Source organism: Desmodus rotundus, chromosome 11 (assembly GCF_022682495.2).
Source record: "Desmodus rotundus isolate HL8 chromosome 11, HLdesRot8A.1, whole genome shotgun sequence".
In the NCBI taxonomy this organism is placed as follows: Eukaryota; Metazoa; Chordata; class Mammalia; order Chiroptera; family Phyllostomidae; genus Desmodus; species Desmodus rotundus.
This window is the reverse complement of record NC_071397.1, coordinates 86,937,387-86,960,971: the sequence shown is the minus strand read 5'-3', so window position 1 is coordinate 86,960,971 and position 23,585 is coordinate 86,937,387. Positions and strand designations below refer to the sequence as shown.

Below are 23,585 nucleotides of genomic sequence, written 5' to 3'. Positions count from 1 at the left end.
GTCACACCTTCAGAAGCTCAGGGTCCTCACATGACCTGGTGGCACCCACAGTTTGCAGAGGACATGTGGCTCCTTTGTTTTGTTTATAGTCAACCTGCTTGCCTTGGCAGACCAGCATATGGTCCCTCTCTCTTGGCTGGTGGCCAAAATGAATTGTTCAATCTGGACTAACTGTAGACAAATCTCATAAATTAAACAGCCGTGTTAACACATATTTAGGCTCTTCTTCGGGTAAAAACGCTCCGCGTTTTAGATGCTTCCCCACCCGTGCTTTTCCCTAAGGTGGTGAGGGGTTGTAGGTGGGGAGGCTTTGGTGTCGCCCTTCAGGGACCGGGGCACTGACACTTGCCCTGCTGGTGTTCCCTGATGGAGCCTGAAGCCGCTCTGATGCATGAACTGGACTGTGCTGGGCGCGCCTTAGCTTCCGCTGGTTCACTGGAGTCCTCTGGATGGCTGCAGACTCTGTGTACTCAGCACAGAGGCCTGGCCACAGGAAACCACTCAGACCAGATTTCCTGGTAGGGTCTCAGCTACTTCTGGGTCCTGTGTGTATCACTTAAGTATCAAGGTCACCAGGGAGAGCTAAAAAGCAGCTTCCCCCTTCACCTAACAACACAGCTTCATCTAGAGAAATGTACCGGTTAATTTAAATGGCTTCCTCTGGGATCTTCAACGGGATTCCAGACAGAATGCCCATCCCTTAGCTCCCCCTGATTTACCTAATGTACATAATACTAGTCTACACTTAGATGAGGCTTAATATGTGCTTTGCATGATTTAGTTCTCACAGCAATCCTTGAGGAAGAGGCACTGTTATTTTTCACATCCAATAGGTACAGAAACTGAGGCCCAGAGATGTTGAGTGGCTCTCAAAGATCACACAGCCTGGTGGAGTGGAAGGAGCCGGCATGCGAATCCGGCGCCAGGGGGCAGAATCTGAGCCCTCAGACTCCGTGTCCTGCTGCTCTCCTCCCTGCCCTGAACCCTGTGGCCTCCTCCCCTCCGTCCTCCTCCCATTGCCCACCGCCAGGCCAGCAAAAGGGAGGATTTTATTCCCCCACATCATCAGCTCGTTTTACCATGGAGCTGGTTTCTTGCCATATAAAGAATGAATGGGGTGCAGCTTGTTTTGAATGTCGTTCTGCATTTACAGAAAGAGACAGTGTGTTGACGTCGTCTGTGAGGCGAATGCTTCACTTGTCCCACTCTCCACTTCAGAGGAATTCTGGTAACTGCTGAGATGGGTGGATGGCAGTCGTCCAACTCCCACACAGAGACACAGAATGTGCTCTCGAGAGCCTCACTCAGGTGTCAGCTGCCGATAGCCCCGAGAGGACAGCAGTGGTGTGACTGACGACTTCCTCCTGCAGCAACAAAGAGGTTGTCCAGGGCCGGCCTCCTGCCCCCTCTTGCTGGGGAGATCAGGAGCAGCGACCAAGGTGAGCACCCCATGTACCTGCCACTGCCCAGCATGTGACTGCTGACTGTGGTGGCTTCATCTGTTGCTATAGGGACAAGGACCTTTTAATTTCGTCATCTGGCACCTCATAGTGACACCAAACAGAACAGGATCAGGGCTCCTTGTCAGAGTTCCCCACTGAGGCACAAGGCCCCCCAAAATGAGCCATGTGTACATGGGGAAACAGTCATTTCTCAGGTATCTGGATCCTCTATCAAAACTTTTAATAGAGTTGAAGCCTTAAGGTGGTGTGGTCCCATTGCTAATGAGCAGTAGCTTTAAGTGCAACCACAGTAGGTTTGTAATGTGTTATCTTATAAAACGGGAAGTGCGATGTACTGCATGCTGCTCTCTTTGTAAGTGACCATGTTTTAAAATATTTCATAGGCCTGATGGCTCAGTGGATTGAGTTGCCGGCCTGAGAACCAAAGGGTCGCAGGTTCGATTCCCAGTCAGGGTACATGCCTGGGTTGCAGCCCAGGTCCCCAGTAGGGGGCGCATGAGAGGCAACCACACATTGATGTTTCTCTCCTCTTCTCCCTCCCTTCCCCCTCTTTAAAAGTAAATAAATAAAATCTTTAACAAATAAAATATTTCTTAAATTTCATTCTTTTAGTCATTCTATTTGGAGTAGAATCTCTTCTCCCTCTTCATTTCCAAATAAATCTCTTTCCTATTTATTGCAAACCCTGTATCAGTGGTTCCCTGTCTGGTGTTCTAGGATTCTTATGTGTCCCCAAGGACACTAAGAAAGGTCTTTCCTCTATCTTCAGTATTTCCTACAGAAATTTTAATTTTATGATAAGATAGTACCTACTGACTAAAAAAAATTCATTACCTTCAAGTGAAATCATGACGTATGCAGATCAGAAGGTCTGATTAACTGAAATACATGAAAATGCAAATAATTTATTGAATGATAAATAGCTTGTTTGGGAAATGGAATCTTTCAAAATGTGGGGTGTACATGGGCAAATGCCTGATGAGAAGACAGGGCCCCCCGCTGCATTGTCATTTAGCTATGACTACTGTCCCTTTAAGAGGTACAGTCTCATTGTCACTGTGAAAACTGTCTTTTCCACTTATTACACAAAACTCTGTTTCAAGGGACATCAAGGTGCAGTGACTAAAAGGTCCACCTTTTTGTAAAATGTGTCCTTGGGGTTCAGTGGTCACTGAGGTCCTTAGATCATTCCAGGATCAAAGACTAAATAATAAAAGTCAGCATCCACTTTGTCACGAACTGGGGTTGTTGAAGTTGGTCATCTATGTTCAGTGGGTTCCCCGATCCCTCTCTGTCAGGAGCACAGTCACCTTGGGGAAATGGGGGGCCTGAATCATGCACCTGTGGTCCCGGGGAGTCGCTACACTGCATCAAGTGCATGAATGCCCGTATACCTGGGGTGACAGTGGCAGCTGCTGCCGCCAGGTCTTTGCAGAGATTGGAGAGTGAGGGCAATTGCTACTTAGTGTCACTTGCTTTGTTAGCAAAACTTCCAAAAGATATTAAGGGTTTTATCCATATGTGATTTGCAATCCAGGGACTAGCCCCCAGTATGAACTGAAGACATATATGGAGGTGGGAGGGGGAGAGAATAAGGTTTTTTTGGTTTTGTTTTTGGTTGTTTTTAAAGGTATAAATTGTGGCAAAGGGATGGGTTGCTAGGGGAAACAAACCCACAAACTTAAATTATTTGTTTTCTAAATGGCAGGGGCAGCTGGGCTTTCAACAGGCAGCTGACTCAGTGGTCAGCAAATGCAGCTGTGAGAGGAAAACAGTAGATAGCGTGTGATTAGGTATTTGTTCTGGTTCAGGCTTGCAGAACAAAGCTTCGTGGTGACCTCCCAACCGAAATCAGACAGAGGGGCCCTTGGTTCTGCAGGCAGTGTCCAAGTCCAAGGAGCAGAGAGTCAAGCACTGTAAGCAGCCTCAGAGTTCAAGTTGCAAAAATCCCAATGTTGGGCCAGAAATTACCGTATTTTGCCATGTATAATGCACATCCACGTTTTTGGCCCAAACTTTCAGGAAAAAAATCGTTTGTTTTAATTTTTTAATTCAATTTTTTATTTATATTTAAAAACAAAACCGATGATCATATTCCAGGGTGTTATTTCACATACGGATATCATTACTGCTTTTTAGAGTTACACTTTTAACGCACAAGCCTAAATAAAAGAATTAAAAACATTTCCCTAGATAAGGAATTAGTCCTACCCATGTATAATGCGCACCCTTATTTTCCCCTAAAAAATTCGGGCAAAAAAGTGCGCATTATACATGGCAAAATACGGTCTATTAAAGTTTCTGTAGGTCCTCAACTTCTTTGTCCTTTTATAACACTTCCTACTTAGGCCGCTGGTCCCAACTCACCGGAGGACTTGGATACACATGCTTTGAGTGCTGCCCAGTGCCCCGTGCCCGGCTCTGCTTTACTTGCAGGGGCGACAGGAATGAAGGTCTCTACCCCTGCCCTGCGTAAGCTCACAGCCTGATGAGAAATGAGATCTGTATTCTCCTAACTACAAGCCAGCAGTTGGAACCCTGTTTTAGAGGTTGGCATAGATGTTAATAGGAACACACAGCAGGGAGTAAACCGTCGGGAGGTAAGGACGTGGTGATAGAAAGCTGGGAGGAGGTGACATTTGAACCGGCCCATTGAAAGAGTAGAGATGTTTTGCAGGGGCAGGAGGGGTGGGGCTTCTGGCGTCACTCTGGATGCCTAAGAGGAGGAGACAGTGAACTTTGGTGATGCCCTTTGATTAAACATTTCAAAGGCTTCTGGTTTCTTGTCCAAGGCTGCAGATCTCTCATTCACCACACTGGTTTCTCCCGTCTTAGGTCGCCTTGGCTTCCAGTTCAGAGGTTCTTAGAGGCTGGCGCCTGAACACGAACTTGGTTTGAAATGCACATTACGGGCGCCCAGCCTGAATGAGAAGCTCTTGGAGTTCCACCTGATACAGTCTCAGGCACCCAGAAGCTGAGAATGACCTGGATTGTTCTCGGTGCCATTCTTCGCCTCCCTTCCCACGGATAGACCCACCGGGAGCCTGAGCTAAGCAGCCGTAGTGCGGGCTTCGGAGCGAAACGCCTTAGGGACGCAAGGTGGCGAGGCGGCCCTCCAGTGCCCAGCGAGCGGTCACCGCTCCCAGAGCCTGCCCGGGGCCTTTCTCCCTGACAGTGTGGTCAGGTGACAGAGGCGGAGCGTTCTTGTCCGGGGACGTGGAAGGGCGCGAGCGGGCGGGCAGGGCTCGGCGGGCACAGTGTGACATGCTGGTCCCGGAGCAGCGCGGGCCCTCGCTCCCGCTGCTCCCGGTGCTGCTGCTCCTGCTGCCCACGCAATGTCCCGCTCGCGGCGCCGCGCGCTTCGACCCCACCTGGGAGTCCCTGGACGCTCGCCAGCTGCCGGCTTGGTTCGATCAGGCCAAGTTTGGCATCTTCATCCACTGGGGCGTGTTCTCCGTGCCCAGTTTCGGGAGCGAATGGTTCTGGTGAGTGCGCCTCCCTCCGCTTATCCTCTGACCCTCTTTTTGTCCCTGGGCCTCCAGCCAGGACCCAGCCACCGCTACAGTTTCGTCTCCCAGTGCTTTATCCGCGTTTAGACTTTCTGGGTGCTAAACGCCTTATTGTGTAAGCTTTCGTCCTGGACGAGCGTTGCCCTTTTCCTCCGCGTGACTGCAGTAATTGTCAGGCACTTAAGACAATTCCCAGCTTCTGGAGAGTTGCACTTACCAACTAGTATTTATCACATACAGTATAACCATCAAGCGTCTAGGCTAGCAGAAATTCATCGACTTGTGTGGGGTCAAGTGATAAGCGTTGAAGCTTGGGCCTAAACTGTCCCTGTAGACGCCGATGTCCCATCTGCTACCTGCTCATTTTCAATCGTTCTGACCTGAGGTAGGGTTAAATGTGAATTCATGGGTATGGGAAACGTCTGCTCTTTTCGGCCTGCACTGGCTCTTTACCGATAAAATGTTACCATGTGCCTCTAGGGATTTTTTAAAAAGGCTCTAGAATGTTACCTTAATTTAAAAAACGTTTAATTATTAATAGTCTACCGTATGGAAAGTGTTGCACCAAAAGTTGCTCTTTAGATTTTGCCCTGACACCTGTGTAAAAATGTGCCTGTAATCTCCTACGACTCTGAAGTGTTTCACATGTCTTTCCTGATTACTTCAGGTGTTAAATTCTTCAAGATAGAAATGTAATCAAATATATATGTGTGTTCATATATATACATATATTCCTGAGTAAAATTAAAGTAAACAATGAGCATTTAAATCTGCTATATGCTGCATATGTTATATAGTGCACATCAAATTTAATACATACTTTATGTAGTATATAGTATAAACTCTATATTGTATCAACATTGCATAGGATGCATTGTACCACTTTCTACAAAGAGATTGACTTTCTGCAACCAGTGACCTTTCTTATTAAGTTAGGCCAGTTGTGTAACCTGTGGAGTACTAGTTATCTACTCTTTTGAAATCAGCTTGTAAACAAGGACTTCTTTCTCGCTATGCCATATATTTTCAAACATATTTGCTTCAGGGTGCCATAAATCTTTATTTGCAAGTTTTGTGCTATGAGGCATCTGGCGGTTCTTTGAAATGTTTCAGATTATCTAGGTACATACATTAACAGATTTTCTTCTATATGTACTATATGTACTAATGTACTATATTACTAAATATAGTACATTGTATTTTAAGTTATCATTTTGTTCAACCACGATGATTAGGTAAATATACATTTGGTGCTAGAAGAGGATTTGATGTTTGCTCATGGAGACTAGTGCTCAGCCAACAAATAGCTAGTTTTTAGTAACTTTATTCTTTGTAATGGTAAACTTTTTATTTTTTACAAGTGGACATAGGGTTGTTTGTTGTGACCTAAAACAATAAAGATACTTGTCAAATATAACAAAATAGAGTATATTTCTGATGGGTGGAAGGACATTAACTCCGTAGTGTAGAGGATTCTTTAATTATCATGGTTTCCCTTTGTGTCTTTTCTAAACCCCATCTCATTTTGACTCGTGGGCAGGCAACAGTAGTGATGAGTATATCTGGCTATCCTTAATGGCAATTCAAAGCCGAATATAAGTGGTAGACTTTTCAAGTGCTTCTTTTCATGTCTATTTGTATGAAATTTGAGACGTGACTCTAGACAATATAGAGAATGAAGGTTCATATTAGACTGTGCAAGGAGGAAATAAGAGAAGTCCCTAATTCCTGTTCAACTTTCTGACTGTCCTGGTTTCTCTACTGTAGTTCCATTTAAAAGATAAATATGTGTCATGGATCAATCAGGATACTTTCAGTTCAAAGTATAGAAAATCCAAATAAAACACACATAATAGGGGCCTGTTATCATACATAAGGAGAATGAGTTGGTTCATTGATGAAATCAAAGACACGGGTTCTTTCTATCACACTCAGCCTGTTGACTTCATCCTTCATGGTCACATGATGGTGGCCGGCCATAACCACACAACCTTGTCCAAAGGCTGGAAGCCCAGTTTCTCTTCTTCTTAATTCCTGAAATCTCCCAAGTCGGCTTCCCCTTAAATCCCACTGATCAGCGTGGGTCATGTGTCCATGTCCAAACTGCAGTGGAAGCTGGGAAATTATGCATCTGACTTTCGAGCAGGCAAACAATAGTGCCTGTGACATACGATGTATTCAATGAAGGCTTTTCACAGGAAAAACCTCCCGATCACCTGTGGACGTAGTGCCGAGTATGGATTTGCTCACCCTGTAGAAATACTCTAGGAAAGGATGGAGGTGGAGAAAGGAGAAGATGGGCCAGAGATGGGGCTTGAGACTGTTTCGTGAGGATAATTACTGCTATGTTCATCTCAAATGCATACCGTATTTTGCCGTGTATAACGCACACCCATATTTTTGGCCCAAACTCTTGGGAAAAATCTTTTAATTTTTTATTTCAATTTTTTATTTATTTATATTTAGAAACAAAACCAATTATTGTATTGCAGGGTATTATTTTGCATTTGGATATCATTATTGCTTTCTAGAGTTACACTTTCAACACATAAGCATAAATAAAAGAATTAAAGACATTTATATAGATATGGAATTAGTACTACCCATGTATAACGCACATCCTTATTTTTCCGGCAAAAATTTGGGCAAAAAAGTGCACATTGTACATAGCAAAATTCATTATATTCTGATATCGTTTTCCTCATGAGGCCTTGCTTAGGAAGTTTCGGCCCTTCTGCTCAGAATAAATTATATAATGCACGTAACAAGTAACCCCTGAAGGTTGAGTCAATACATTAAAATAACAGCATCTTCTAATTTAACTGTTCTCCGCTAGTAAATGTAATAGATCCATGTTATGTTTTAGGAACTTAGTTTTCCTTCCGAAGCCTTCCTCACTTATGTTACAAAGATAGATACTACCTGTTGCAATTTAAAAGCGGGGAATTAATAGCAAATGTGTGGCTGGGTTGTTTAGAATGCTCTAGTTTATGAGCTGAGTGAATTTCACAGAGGGATAGATGGAAGATGAGAGGAAATTTGGTTTACATAGGCTTTCTTTCAGGAAAAGTCAATCTGATGGGGAAGTGAGAAAGGGAATGTGGGTAGTATTTGAGCCAGGGGGGGTGGGTAGGAAAGAGAGCTGGCATGATTGTTTCAAATGTTTATACATTTCACGTGCTGTTTCTCTTCCTCCCGATAGGTGGTACTGGCAAAAGGAAAAGATACCGAAGTTTGTGGACTTTATGAAAAATAATTACCCTCCTGATTTCAAATATGAAGATTTTGGACCACTATTTACAGCAAAGTTTTTTAATGCAACCCAGTGGGCAGATATTTTTCAGGCTTCTGGTGCCAAATATGTTGTCTTAACTGCCAAACATCACGAAGGTAAGTAAGTGCGACATTTGCAAAGATGGATGATGGTTACGAAATGTAAAGTAGTTCTTTTGGAAGAAGAAACTAAAGCAAGGTCATCCACGTGAACTCAGAATTTTCTCTTGGGAGCGACCATAAGTGGCTACAGACAATTTGCTTATAATTTAAGGGACCACATGTTCCACCCAATTAAGAGGCATTGGGTATGCAGAAAGATCATACCCTCCACATAACAGAAAAAATAAAAATGGTCACATTTTGTTATATGGATATTTAACAACATTTCCAAAATTTGATTAAAGTTATCTGAAGTGGGATGTGGGGTTCAGGTCACAGTTTATAATTGGAATTAGTCTTTCCTTTCCTTTCATTCCATCTCTATACTGCATCCTGGGAAGGCACCATGGGGTTTATGCTGCTGTGGTCTAGTATCATTACTGACATGCATGGCTGTGCTTTTGGCCGACTCTTACAGGGCCAAGTGGGAGACACTTTGCTAATGAAGAAACTGACACGGATTATCTGAAAGGAAAAGGATCATGGGAATGTAATGGTGACCAGAAATATCGGAGATGGTAGAAGAATAGCTGAAAGGAAACCCAGTAGTCGTATTAGTCAGTTTTCCAGAGAAACAGAACCAGTGGGAAGTACGGTAGATATAAAAAGATTTATTATATGAAATTGACCCACACAATCACGGAGGCTGTGTGGTCCAGACCCAGGAGAGCTGATATTACTCCAGTATATTTACTCCAATTACTCCAGCTGATTCGCTCCAGTCTGAATCTGAAGGCCCAAGAACCAGGAGGGTTCATGGTGTAGGTTCTAATCCAAGTCTGGGTCCAAAGGTGAAGAAGACCAATGTCTCAGCTCAAAGACAAGCAGACAGAATTTTTTCTAACTCAGCTTTTTATTTGACTTAGGCTTCAACGGATAGGATGAGGCCCACTACATTTGGGAGGACAATCTGCTTTGCTCAGTCCACTAATTTAAACATTAATCTCATGTAGAAATACCCTCAGACATACCAAGAATAATGGTTAGCTAAATATCTGGGTACCCTGTGGCCCAGGGAAGTTGGCCATCACTTCAGTCCTAGATTAGTAGGATCATTTGCATCCATCACCATTCAAGAGTTTGTAAGATCAAGAGAGCATTGATAAACTGTTACTTTCCCAACTTCCTGTTAATTCCCTTGACAGTTTCCTCTGCAAGCCCACCTTGTCTTGGTGTAAGAAATTTTGCCTCATCGCTTTCTTCAGCGGTGGGGAGGGGAGTAGGAGGGAACAACCACAAATACAGAAGTATTTTAGAATATTTTCCTCTTTGGCCACATTCTAGTGGCTTAATGATTTGCTTCATAGAGATGTTTCTCCTGCTTAGATGAATATTTAGGAAGTGTATTTGCCTGTGAACATGCTTATTTCCTGCTCCAGGGACTTCTCCAAGCTGTATGGCACACAGTGTTAGGTAGTGAGCTTATTGAAAGAAACAAATGAAGCAACTCAGTAACACTGTGAGGACAGAGGCTGACACTCACACTGAAAAACCTTCTAGGACCCACATTGCCAGACGTGGAAAAGACCCTGCTGAGCTTGGTCAGGCGGAAGACCATTGTGTGAGTTTACGGTTCAGCACTGCCTGATTTTAGGGCCTGTGAAGCGGAAAAATTTTGAATAAGACTTTAAATATCCACCCTGCTTTGAAGCTTACCACGAACATCGGTGGAACAAGTGTGAGCTCTTTTAAAAGTGTCTTAAGAATGAATCTAAAGAGTAGGTCCATCTCAGATTTGTCCTAATTTACAAGAGTTAATTGTTTCAACAAAAGTGCCTTATGTAGTCTCTTCTCAGAGATTCTTGTAGATTTTGGTGGGATAATAACAATGTACCTATGTTCCTAAGCACTAACTAAAAATGTTGAGATTTTATATGATTTTTTAAGTGTATCAGTTTACATAATGCTTCTAATATTTTTAGATAGAACAACCAGCAATCTAAATGCCAATTCCTTTAAAAATAGGAATTATTTCACAGTGGTTGTGTAATGGTAGACATTACTTTTCCTACCCATTTAGTTGGTAGGTAACTCACTTTGGTAATTTAAGGAGCAACATCTAAGTTTATGACTTAGAGTGGGCTGGGATTACAAATGGTGGGTGTAGGACTCTAAAGTACAGAACTCCTACCAAGCACTAGGGTCTTACTTACTCCTCCCTACCCCCCAGTTCAATGACTAGTGAGGCTAAAGGAGATTTACGCCTACCCGTAGATCACCCGCGCTCTAAGAATCACACTATAATCAAATAAGTAATCCTAAAGCCAGGGAATAGACTTTAGTCTTAGCTGTGACCCCCTGGTGTTGATTTCACGTTAGACGCAGGCCTTGCGGTTAGCTGGCCGGGACTTCACCGAGAACGCAGCAGAGGGAATGCTGTCCCCGGGGGGCTTATAATCCAAGGAGGGACATGCAGAAGACAGGTCAGACTATGCAGACCTTGTGGGTCCCCTGAGAGTTACTTTTAAAAGCCTCGGTTTACCTTGTTTAAATTCTCATTTTTCTCACTTATAAAAGCGGAATATATACTATGAAACAATTGCCGTTGGAGTTGCCTGTAGAGGCGGTTATTTCTGTATCCCACGTGTGATCAAATTTGTTCTGGCGTTTGTATAGTAGAGATCGACCCACAGGAGTTCAGTGGACACTCTCACACGGGTTTTTAACCTAATCGTGCAGGCTTCCCCCTGTGGGGCTCCGAGCACTCGTGGAACTGGAACGCCGTAGATGAGGGGCCAAAGAGGGATGTCGTCCAGGAGCTCGAGGTGGCCGTTAGGCACAGGACTGGCCTGCGTTTCGGACTGTACTATTCCCTTTTCGAGTGGTTTCATCCTCTCTTCCTTGACGATGAATCCAGCTCATTCCAGAAGCGGCAATTTCCCGTGTCGAAGACGCTGCCTGAGCTCCGGGAGCTGGTGAGCAAGTACCGGCCCCAGGTCCTGTGGGCGGATGGCGACGGAGGGGCGCCCGACGGCTACTGGAACAGCACGGGGTTCTTAGCCTGGCTGTACAATGACAGGCACGTGAGCTCTTAGATTTCCGTGGGGACCTTAACCGCGCCCAGTACTTGTGTGCGTTTCATTCCCTTGCTTCTTGAAATGCTTCCTGTCAGGCTCCTGGGAGGAAATCATTATAAATAAGGCTTACTAAACATATGAATATTTCCTCAAAATAGTCAAAGAGTTACAAACCAGGAGTCGAATGCAACTCAAAAGTCTGCTTTTGAAATCAGACTGCAAATCACAGAATGCCGAATTTTGAAGACATGAATTTTGTGGGTCCCCACTTTCATCTCCTTTTCTGGGACAACTACTGATTCCTGACTGGTTCTGAGTATGTGCTTTTAAATGTCTCTGGTTGCTGCTGCTTTCTACCCTCTTTCCCTCTGATAACCTTTGCTGCCGGCTGTCCCCTTGGTCCGTCTCCTTTGCTCACCACCATTCTCAAGTCTTCCGTTCTTTCCTGTTGCTTCTCAGCATGGTCCAGCCTGCCCGCCCCTTAGAACAGGGAGCTCGGACCAAGCTCTCTCTTAGGCTTAAACTGTGTGGGACAGATTTGTATTTATAACTACAACAGAAGATACTGGGTATTGTGTTATGACGTCAGGAAGTATTCTGCCGGGTTCCCTGAGCCCCAAAGGGTGCACGTACAATCACTCTGGACAGTCTCTCGGTATCAGAAACGACAGTTTGTTCGTGTACTCCGTCCAGCGGAAAGACTGGGAGCCGTGCACTTCAGTTGGTGAATCGACAGCGTCCCCTCTAAGTAGAGAAGTGCTGCAGGTACCACCTGTTATGATGAATAGTACTGTAGGGATGTCCTACTCCAGCGAGTTTCACGATGACTTCCCTGAGATTTTTCCGTACTAGGCACAATTGTAAGAGGAAGAGAAAGGCTAGAGTGTGTGCATCAGATTATTTGGTCACAGGTGAGAAGAACATCTTCATTGTCAACTCAGTGTTGGTATCATTTACACTACTAGGGGAAGCTTCCAGTAATAGTTTGCCACTCTTGTAAGTGCTGGGCACTGGGCGTGGGGTCCTATGCGTTGTTCCTTGTCTAAGGACAGCTGAGGAAATTGTTGTTGCAGAGGAACTGGGTAACTAGACTAGGGGAGGGACAGAGACAGGACTGCAATCAGCCCAGGTCTACTTGACTTCAAAGCCGTGGGCATTGTATTATGTTACACTTTGGTGAATTTTCAGGGGTGCCTTTCACTCAGGCCTGTGTTCAGTGACATTTCCTTTTGTGTTAAAAAAAAGTTTGCTTTTTGTGTATAAAAAGTATACTTCTCATTCCAGCCCAGTGCGGGACACTGTGGTCACCAATGACCGCTGGGGAGCTGGGAGCATCTGTAAGCATGGCGGCTACTACACCTGCAGTGATCGCTATAACCCAGGACATCTTTTGCCACATAAGTGGGAGAACTGCATGACAATAGACAAGTTTTCCTGGGGCTACCGGAGGAACGCTGGAATCCGTGACTACCTTACCATTGAAGAATTGGTGAAGGTGCAGTAAAATGCCTTATAACAGTTATGGTAATATTCTTAATTAGGGTGGGTTTGTGAGAACCAATTTTTACTCCTTGTGTAGCTCAAGGGCCTATAATCACAGGACCCTGTTCTGTCTTCCATGTTGGTGCTCCCAGATAGTGACCATACATGCATGTGTGAGTCCATACATGATATATTGATACATTCATGATGAAATTGTTTTCTCTAAGAACTCTATTCTTTATTTTTTTTTAGCAACTTGTAGAAACAGTTTCGTGTGGAGGAAATCTTTTGATGAATATTGGACCCACACAAGATGGCATCATTTCTCCAATTTTCGAGGAGCGATTAAGGCAAATGGGGATGTGGCTGAAAGTCAATGGAGAAGCCATTTATGAAACCAGCACTTGGAGATCTCAGAATGACACTGTCACCCCAGATGTGTGGTAAGTTATTCTTTTATCAAGTACTATTTGATTGAAGAAGGCACTTAAGTTTTCTCAGAGATATAGAGAGAACAGTAGGATAAAAAAGGAAATTGGATGAATGCCTGTCTATATAAAACACTTTCCAAACTTTATTTAGTGTAAAGAGAAGGGAGGGGAAGACATTAGCATGTTTTTGAACACTTACTGTTTAGCAAATTGAACTTAAATCATCTGTAAATACCTCCTAATGGTGGACAAATTTTAGTGGAAAGCAGTCAACTCCTATAAAAACTGTAAGTCATTTAGAAAAGGGAAAAACCCTGAGAGGTTAATTCGAAAGGGAGACTCTGTTTAGTCAGCTAAGGAATTTCTCATTTTTGCAGACGTTGTATCGCATCAGGTTAGCAAGCAAGAGGTGCCGAAGGGCAGAAAAATATTAAAAATCAGCTCCAGTTACAGCATTTAGTTGATTAAAAAAATTGTAACCTGTTCATAGTATTCAAGTAAATCTAAACCTGAAGGTTCTTTCAAATGGATTGTTTTAACTTGCTAATTTTTCTCCTTACTGTATTTTTCTTTAAAAGCCTTGGCTTAGGCTTCTATCTGAGTTTTGGAAGGTTCTGGGGGCCAGCAAGCACCTGAATCGGACTCTGCGTATACAATGGCTTCTGACGTGGGGCCTTATACATGCATAAGAGTAGCGTGAGTGAAGCTCTAAAAATTCACCTTGTGTGGCACCAAAGTGAGTGTAGCCTGACCAAGTGTAGATCAAAAGATTAGACTAAATGCTCTTCTTTGATTTCACTTGACATAACAAAAAAATTGTCAGCTCACCGAAGAAAAGAAACTAAGGCAATGTAGGCAGAAGCAGCAGATGGTAGAATTTCAGAACTCTGGAGCTGTGAGAAGCCATAATGAAAACTCAGTACTGAGCCTTCATTTCAGAGAGGCTTGTTGAACTCTGGTTTTGGAATTTTTTTCTCTGCTTATCTTTGACTAGGATGGTGCCTGATCTTGGGACTTCACAATCATTTACTGTTATTCCATTAAATTTTCTTTAAATAAGTAAAGGTGAAAGCCAAGATGTTCAACAAGGGCTGTGAAGCCCTTGTGTCTGGCTCCTGCCAATGGCTGGACCTCTGGTGCCCCTGCTCTCCCTCCTCACGGCGAGCGCTCTTTCGCTCCCAGTCTCATCGGTGGTGTCCCCTCCTTGCAGCAGCCATCTCTAAGTGTCCATGTAAGGAACGCCCAGACCTACAGAGAATTTTAATGAGTTTCTTGAGCCAAAATTGTTAACAGCTGCCAGGAAGCAAGAACTCAATGGTCCTGAGAAGGATCGTCTTGCAGTTTCTTTTCCGCATTTGGAATTAAGGAGGGAATGGAAGGAAGAGTATATGAAGGTGGGAGAAAGCAGGGCAGGGGTTGGATTACAGGATAGTTAAGATTATGTGCTTTCCTGAGCGTGCTTATGCCTGGTTCAAAGATGTGTTAACTAGATGTTAAATAATGCGCAAAAATAATAGACCGGCCTTGCTTACAGCAGAGGGAAACCCTCTACTAAACAAGTTCCATGCCTTGGGTGTTGGCTACCCACCACGACCTGCTCACATGCAGGAACAGATCATCCTGTGACGTTACTTTCTGCAGAACCACCCCCCCCTTTTTTTTGTCTGCAATACACGCCCAGGTCCATAGTTAAAATCCTTTGAGACTTTAGTCCTGGTTTACTGTCACTGGCCCCAGAAACTACTCTTAACCTATGGAATCTGACACTGTCTCTGGGTGCATAGTGTCAGAATTGAGTGGACTTGTAGGACCCCCAGATGGTGTCCGAGAACTGCTTTGTGGTATGGGCAGCCCCCTCCCCCCAGCTGGAACTGGGAGCTGTATCCTTTTGGGTGCTTTTTTCCACTACCATGGGGCTCTTTTTCCCTCCCTCTGTTAATGAAGACGTGGTAAATATTTACCAAATGGAAGTATCTCTGTAAATAATTCCAAACTTGACCCATAAATAATGAGAAATATGACCACGCCTCTTCTCCCTTTTAACCAGGTACACATGCAAACCTAAGGAAAACGTGGTCTATGCCCTGTTTCTCACATGGCCCACCTCTGGACAGCTGTTTCTTGGTGAACCCGAGGCTACTCTAGGGTCAACAGAGGTGAGAGGGGATATTCCTTTAAATTGTTGACTAGAATATTCGGATGAAAACATCACTTTTCACTTCAAGGAGAGCCTTGATGTGTTCCTCTTATTACTCATAAGAGTAATTTTAAAATGAGCTTCATCAATGGCAATGTTTGGCCAGAACCTTTAAAATTTTTCTTCCATTTCCCAGAAAACTAAACTTAACAAAAACAGCTACCTCATCTCCATGCATATCAATGTAAAATATTCTTCTTCACAGCCATTCTATGTTGTTCAAGTTTACCGTATGCATCCAAAATGATTCTTTTCATGACTAGAATTAAGATCCTTCCCCTGACATCTCACCCCAGAACACGTCTGAAAAAAAGTAAGATGTCCTGGCTGGCCCTACTATTAGAAGTTCATAAAATACTTTGGAGAAAGTTAATGGTTAATCTGAAAGTTATGATCACTAGGTCTGGTATTAGAGTTCATTTTGATAAATTGCATTGCTTATTTTTAAGAAATTGACAATTTCCTTGGAGGTAAGTTGTCCCTATGCTCCTCCTTGCATCATCTTTTCATATTTCATTTCTAATGCTTATGATTGATCAGGAAGCAAAGAAGATGGAGTTCAAATCTGAGGTTTAATTGTAGCTTAGTGGCCTGGGTATGACATTAAGTTTTTGTTTTATCAATGTTCTCTTTGGCCCTCACTAATGCTGTTACTTAAAAGTTAACGGATTTTGTTTTTATATTGTTCTACATGATAAGCAAAATTTAATGGGTCAAAATAACCATACCTATGTGGAAAACTATTTAAATTACTTAGTATAAGACTAAGGATATAAAACAATTACAATAATAATTGGTCACAGTTAAATATTGTTGATTAGTGGAGGTTATTAAAAAATCTGGGGAAGATGTCTGGCTGGATAAGGGAGAGGAGCCAAACATTCTGTGTAAGAACTTAATTTGGGCAGATTGGTTCCAGTGTCATTTTCCCTGCTCCTCTCTTTGGCATTTTCTCTATTCTGACACTTTATTCAAACATTACTATTCTTTCCCAACTCCTTCACACTTTAATTTGAGAACAATATAGGAGCAAATGGATGTATGTTTTCTGTGATCAAGAGTTAAACAGCTTGTGAACTCCTAAATAACAGTAAAAAACTGAATCCTCTCTCTACAATGCTTTTAAGAAATATCAACCACCTTTCTCAATAAAGTGGGGAGGCAGAGACACATTTGGAGACATTTGTGTGTGTGTTTTAATTTCAGGTTAAGCTTCTGGGACATGGACAGCCACTCAAATGGACCTCTCTGGAGGAAGACGGCATTATGGTGGAACTGCCCCATCTAACCTTCCATCAGATGCCCTGTAAATGGGGCTGGGCCCTAGCGCTAACTGATGTGACCTAGTGTGCAGCGGAGTGGCTCATGCGCAGTTACAGCTCAGACTAGACAGTGTCAGGTTTCTGTAGTTACAGCACGTGAGAAACATGTGAAACGGGGCAAGAAAAGTCAAGTGATTATTTAGGCGGTACAGCCCTTTCCCCCTCTCACTCCCTAATTTTTTTCCCTAAATTAGCCATGTAACAGTTTTAACTCTCCAACACACTTTGTGTTCCGAACAGGCCTCCCCAAGAGGTGCCACTACGGCACGTGAATTATTGCGACCTGAAGGCCGTCGAGATCCTGCAGGCTCATGAGAAACTTTTCTCCCTCCCCTAAAGAATTTAAATTTGGGACCCTGCCCATAATGAGTTATCACCAGAAATTACTTTTTTTAAAAAAGGTGTGTTTCTCAGCATTTTAATGTTTCCAGAAAACTGACAGATCTATAAAGTAAACATGAAAAGTATCTTAAAATCTTTGACAGGATATTTAATTTTGTTAGAACTAATATGGAAATTAACATTAAAAACGAAGGGGGAGATCCACAAATCCCATAGAACAGTGTCGTCCCAGACCTTCTTTGGTGAGTTAATAATCTTGACCGTCTCCACTTCGTTCTGCAATCATAAACCTGACACGTGTTCACCCACTTCATTTAAGAGAGTTGGACACGGAAATGTCATCACTGTACACATCTCGGGAAGAAATAACTTTTAATGACCTATCGGTAGGGCAGGGCCAACTCTGAGTTACTGGACATCTCATTTTCTTTTCGTCCTGCAAAGCCTGCCTCCCCTCGCAGCCCCAAGCGCCTTCCTTACCTCAGCCCCAGCTCAGAGTGTCACGTATGCCTCCTTCTAACTTTGTGACTGTGAACCTCTCGTGTGTGTGTGGAGTTCCCATACATGCGCTTGTAATTAAACTGGATTATCTTCTCTCTGTCTCATGTCGATTTGATTTAGATCAGCTGGGAGGAAGAACCTAGAAGGGTAGAGGAAATTTCCTCTCTCTCGCCCACATTGCTACTAAAGTCTCTTCGTATTGAATCGAATTCCATGTGTGATTCCGAGGTGGAGATTTTTGTTTTAGATTAGCTAGGAATTAGTGGTCTTAAGGACTGAATTGTGTCCATTGCCAAATGATGAAGCCTTAATCTCCAGTGTGAATGTATTTGGAGATGTGGCCTTTAAGGAGGTAATGAAAGTTACATGAAATCATAGGGGTGGGGCCCTAATACAGTATGACTGGTGTCCTTCTAAGAGGAAGAGATGCCAGGCATGCACAGGCAGAGCATAAGGCCACGTAAGGACACCGTGAGAAGCCGGGCCATCTGCAAGCCAAGAAGAGAGGCCTCAGGAGAAAGTGAACCTGCTGACACCTAGAACTTTCAGCCTCCAGAACTGTGAGAAAATAATCACTGTTGCTTAAGCCACCCAGTCAGAGGCATTTTGTTGTGGCGGCCCTAGCAGACTAGAACCAGTGGTAGGTATACAATAAACTTGGCCTAATATATATTTCCAATGCATAGAGTAATTGTGTTATTTTTAAATATTGTCCTTTTTTTCCTCTCCTGGTAATAAAACTAATTAATGTTCACTTTGTGGTATTTGAAAACATACAGAAATGCTCAAAGGTAAAATCACTGTTCAGATGACCACTACTAACATTTTAGTACATATTCTTCCAGGTTTTTTTCAGGGGTGAGGAAGAGGTATGGGATTGGAGGTGTGGCCTATTTTTGTAGGAGGGCTAATTTGAGGTCCAATTTAAGCTTTAAAATTGGAGCCCTGGTCAGGTAGTTCAGTTGGTTATAGCTTCATTCCGATTCACCGAGGTTGTGGGTTTGATCCTTGGTCAGGGCACATACAAGAATCAGCCAATGAATGCATAAATAAGTAGAAAAACAAATCAATGTTTCTCTCTCTCTAAAAAATCAATCAATAAAAAAATTAAATTAAAAAATGTGCTTTCTATATTTGCCTTCAACCAAAATGAAGTTGAAAACCTAGTTAAAAATTAGAAAACCTCTTCAGATCTTCCTTAAGAATAAAGCAAGATAATGAAGCAAAAAACAATACTGATTTTGATGTAAATTTAAAGAAACACTGATTAACTGTTGATTAATTAATCTCAACAAAAGATTGCAGCACAGCCCGATCTTCATCTGAGGTTCCATTTTGTCAGTTAATCAAATGCAGACGTATCATGGTTTCCAAAAAAATGCTTTAGAGTGAAATAAACAAACTATATTTCTTAAAATCATGCTAAATGGAAAAAACCTCATTTTTGAACTTCAAATTTTTGAAACTATGCCAAATTATTTACACATATACTTTTCCTGTTCTAAATCTCAATGAACATTTTATTAGAGATGCAACGTGGACAGGTTAATGTGATCCTAAACACTAGACTAACAAAAAACAAAAAAGGAAAAAAACCTAACCAACCCAAATAAATAGTGGTATAGGAATCTTCAAAGTAGCGTCATCTGTTTGTTTGAAGAAAGTACTTTTGAGACCAAAACTTGTCAGCCACTTAAATTCCTATCCCGTCCACCTTTACCTTTACACACTGAGAATGTATAATTGGCTTAAATTATAGGCAGATATACGGGACAGGTAATGAGTAGCTGTGAGGAAGAGAAATGACAAAACACAGCTCAGCTCCCAGAGGCACTGGTAAAATGCTTTGCTAATAAGCAGTCAATACAAGGGGGGACCCCCCAAAAACTGGAATTATCTTCTGGAGGGCGGGACACTTGTAGTACAGGCTTCCCCTACCAGGCAAGTATTCTAGGAATCCATCTGTATTCATGTACCAGCTGGCATTTGGGGAAAATACAGTAAAAAATCTACAAGACTTCTGTATTGCTGTTTCATAACTATGTCATGTAATACATATGACATACTTTCTTGTACAAGAAAGACAATTAGAGAACGCTGGTAAGTGGACTTACACTGAAAAGGTAGAGAAGGCCTAGTTTCTACATTAAATAATTGGCAAATAAACAATTATATTTTAAGATAAAATATCTAAGAATACATATGTTACTTATTTTTCATGATACCCTGCTTTAAATGACTTTTTGGACTAGCCAAACAACTAAGGGTCCCAGACAAGAGGGCTCCTATCGTACCAATGGAAGATAACTTTGTAATGTCTAAGGCCGACGAGCTCAAACACATGTGGTTCTTACCTTGTCTTCTCTTCAATTGCCAGAACTATAGATGCAGAGGATTCAGCTTTGTATCCTTAGAAAGCCACAGCTGTTCAGCCTCCAAGTTTCTTTGGATGGAATCCTGGGTTAATATTGCTGGAAGAGATGCCCTACTGTGCACATATTCACTAATTCTACAAAATGCAATTTTTATAGCTCCCTATTAGAAATAACATCATTATATTCTGACACATTTTAAAAAGAAGCGTTTTCCCTGTCCTCCACCTTTACATTTTCTTAAAACATTTTGCACATAGATTCCCTAGTAGTGGCTTTGGGCCTAGCCTGGCCTTAGAAGAGACTTCACAACACATTTTCTGCCTTCCACCACCGAGCTACAGGATACGTTGGAAAAACATAAAATGAAGTTACCAAAAATATTCTTGTATAACTGAAAATATATCTAATATAGTGATACAATCCATTTATTTCTAATTACCCTTATAAATACAGTACTATAGATTTATTTTTTTAAAAGATTTTATTTTTAGAGAGGGGAAGGGAGGGAGAAAGGGAGAGAAACATCAGTGTGTGGTTGCCTGTCACACACCTCTTACTGAGGACTTGGCCCGCAACCCAGGCATGTGCCCTGACTGGGAATCGAACCTGCGACCCTTTGGTTCACAGGCCGGCACTCAATCCAGAGCCACACCAGCCAGGGCCAGTATTATACATTTAAAAGAATGTGAATTATTTCTTTTCAGAAGGAAATGCTTTGCTTTTCTTAACAAATTAAAATAGAGCATCAATTATATTACATGAAACTTGAAAACTAGCATCTTTCCAAAGTAACAGCAAAAGGGCTATGGATATTGTACCAACCTTGCATTCCTAGAGTAAATCCCATTTGATTATGGTGTATGGTCTTTTCAATGTATTCCTAGATCCAGTTTGCTAATATTTTATTGAGGATTTTAGCATCTATGTTCCTCAGGGATATTGGCCTGTCATTTTCTTTGTAGTGTCTTTACCTGGTTTTAGAATTGGGATAATGCTGGCCTTGTAAAATGAGCTTGGGCATTTTTTCTCCTTTTGAATTTATTAGTCTTAGTAGTTTGAGAAAGATAGGTGTTAGTTCTTCTTTGAATGTTTGGTAAAACTTACCTGTAAAGTCATTCAGCCCAGGAATTTTGTTTGTTGGGATTTTTTTGATTACTGCTTCAATTTAATTCTTTGTAATCTGTCTACTCAGATTTTCTGAGTCTTCCTGATTGAGTTTTGGAAGATTGTATGTTACTGGAAATTTATCCATTTCATCCAGATTGTCCAACTTGTTGGCCCATAGTTGTTCATATTTCCTTACAGTCCTATTTCTTTGGTGTCAGTTGTTACTTCTTCTCTTTCATTTCTTATTTACTTGGGTCCTCTCTCTTTTTTTCCTTGATGAGTCTGGGTAAAGATTTGTCAATCTTGTTTATCTTTTCCAAGAACCAGCTCTTGTTTTTATTGATCTTTTTGAATTTTTAGACTTTATTTCATTTACTTCTGCTCTGATCTTTATTCTTTCTTTTCTACTCACTTCAGGTTTTGTTGTTCTTTCTCTAGTTCATTTAAGTGTAAATTTAGATTGTTTATTTGAGATTTCTCTTATTTCTTGAGGTAGGCCTTTACTGCTATGAATTTCCCACTTATGACTGCTTTCACTGTATGCCATAGATTTTGTCCCATCAATAAATGTGATAAACCACATAAACAAAATGAAGGGTAAAAACCACATGATCATATCAATAGATGCAGAAAAAGCATTTGATAAAATCCAGCACCCACTTATGGTAAAAACTCTCAGCACTGTGGGAATAGAGGGAACATACCTCAACATAACAAAGGCCATATATGACAAACCCACAGCCAACATCACACTCAATGGGCAGAAACTACAAGTGTTCCCCTTAAGATCAGGAACAAGACAGGGATGTCGTGTTTCACCTCTTATTCAACATAGTACTGGAGGTCCTAGACACAGCAATCAGATAAGGAGAAGAAATAAAAGGCATCCAAATTGGAAAGGAAGAAGTAAAACTGTCATAATTTGCAGATGACATGATACTGAACATAGACAACCCCAAAGATTCCACCAAGAAATGACTAGAACTCATAAATGAGTTCAGTCAAGTAGCATGACACAAAATCAATACCTAGAAATCAGATGCATTTTTATACACCAATAATGAACTATCAGGAAGGGAAACTAAGGAAATAATCCAATTCACAATTGCTTCAAAAAATACCTAGATATAAATTTATCCAAGGATGCAAAAGACCTGTACTTAGAAAATTATGATATTGAAGAAATTGAAGAAGATACACATAAGTGGAAGCATATACCACATTCAATGGATATGAAGAATTAACATTAAATTGTCCATACTACCCAAAGCAACCTATAGATTCAATGCAACTCATTAAGATACCAATGGCATATTTCACAGAACTAAGACCAATATGCCAAAAATTTATATGGACCCACAAGAGACTCCGAATAGCCAAGGCCATACATTAACAAGTGTCGGTGAGGATGTGGAGAAAAGGAACCTGTGTGCTCTGTTGGTGGGAACGAAGACTGGTGTGGCCACTGTGAAGAGCAGTATGGAGTTACCTCAAAAAGTTAAAAATGGGTCTGTCTTATGACCCAGAAATTCCACTTCTGGGAATATACCCAAAGAATCCCAAAACACTGATTCCAAAGAAGATAGGCACTCCTATGTTCGTTGCAGCATTATTTACAATAGCTAAGATTTGGAAGCAGCCCAAGTTCCCATCAGTAGATAAGTGGATAAAAAAGCTGTGGTACATTTATACAATGGAATATTATTCAGCTGTAAAAAAGAAGGAAATCTTATTTTTTGCAACAGCGTAGCTGGACCCGGAGAGTATTATGCTAAGTGAAATAAGCCAGGCAGAGAAAGACAATTACCATATGATTTCACTCACGTGTGGAATCTAATGAACAAACTGAACTAACAGCAGGCTGACAGTCTGGGGCAGGGATGGTTGGGGGAGGGTGGAGGGATTGAGCAAAAAAGAAAAAAAACAAAGAACTCATGGATACAGACAACCGGGCAGTGATTACGTGGGGAGGGGATGGGTACAGACAGAAGGGGGTATGGGAGTAAATGGTAATGAAAAAATGCAACACAAAAATAATACAAAAAGATGCTCAACATCACTAATCATCACAGAAATGCAAATCAAATCCACAGTGAGATATCACTTCACACCCATTAGAATGGCCTCTGTCAAAAACAAAACAAAACAAAATAACCAGTGCTAGCAAGGATGTAAAGAAATTACAACCCTGTGCACAGTCAGTTAAATTGTAGACTGGTACAACCACTATGAAAAACAGTATGGATGTTCCTTTAAAAATTAAATATAGAATTTTTAGTACATGATCTGGAAATCCCACTGCTGGGCACATATCCCAAAGCACTGAGCACGGTGTTGAAGAGAGATTTGCACATTCATGTTCATTACAACATTATTCACAATAGCCAAGAGAGGGGATCGACCC

The 23,585-nt window shown here is 41.9% G+C and overlaps 1 protein-coding gene across 1 annotated transcript; it reads left to right on the top strand.

The window, feature by feature from the left end:
- The first annotated feature begins 4,647 nt into the window (after positions 1-4,647).
- Positions 4,648-17,792, top strand: FUCA2 (alpha-L-fucosidase 2). The gene is made up of 7 exons (XM_024551931.4): positions 4,648-4,948; positions 8,175-8,362; positions 11,087-11,426; positions 12,709-12,919; positions 13,159-13,349; positions 15,385-15,493; positions 16,741-17,792. Exons 1-7 carry the CDS (start codon positions 4,728-4,730, stop codon positions 16,879-16,881), a joined length of 1,401 nt encoding a protein of 466 aa, XP_024407699.2. The 5' UTR covers positions 4,648-4,727; the 3' UTR covers positions 16,882-17,792.
- Positions 17,793-23,585: the final 5,793 nt, after the last annotated feature.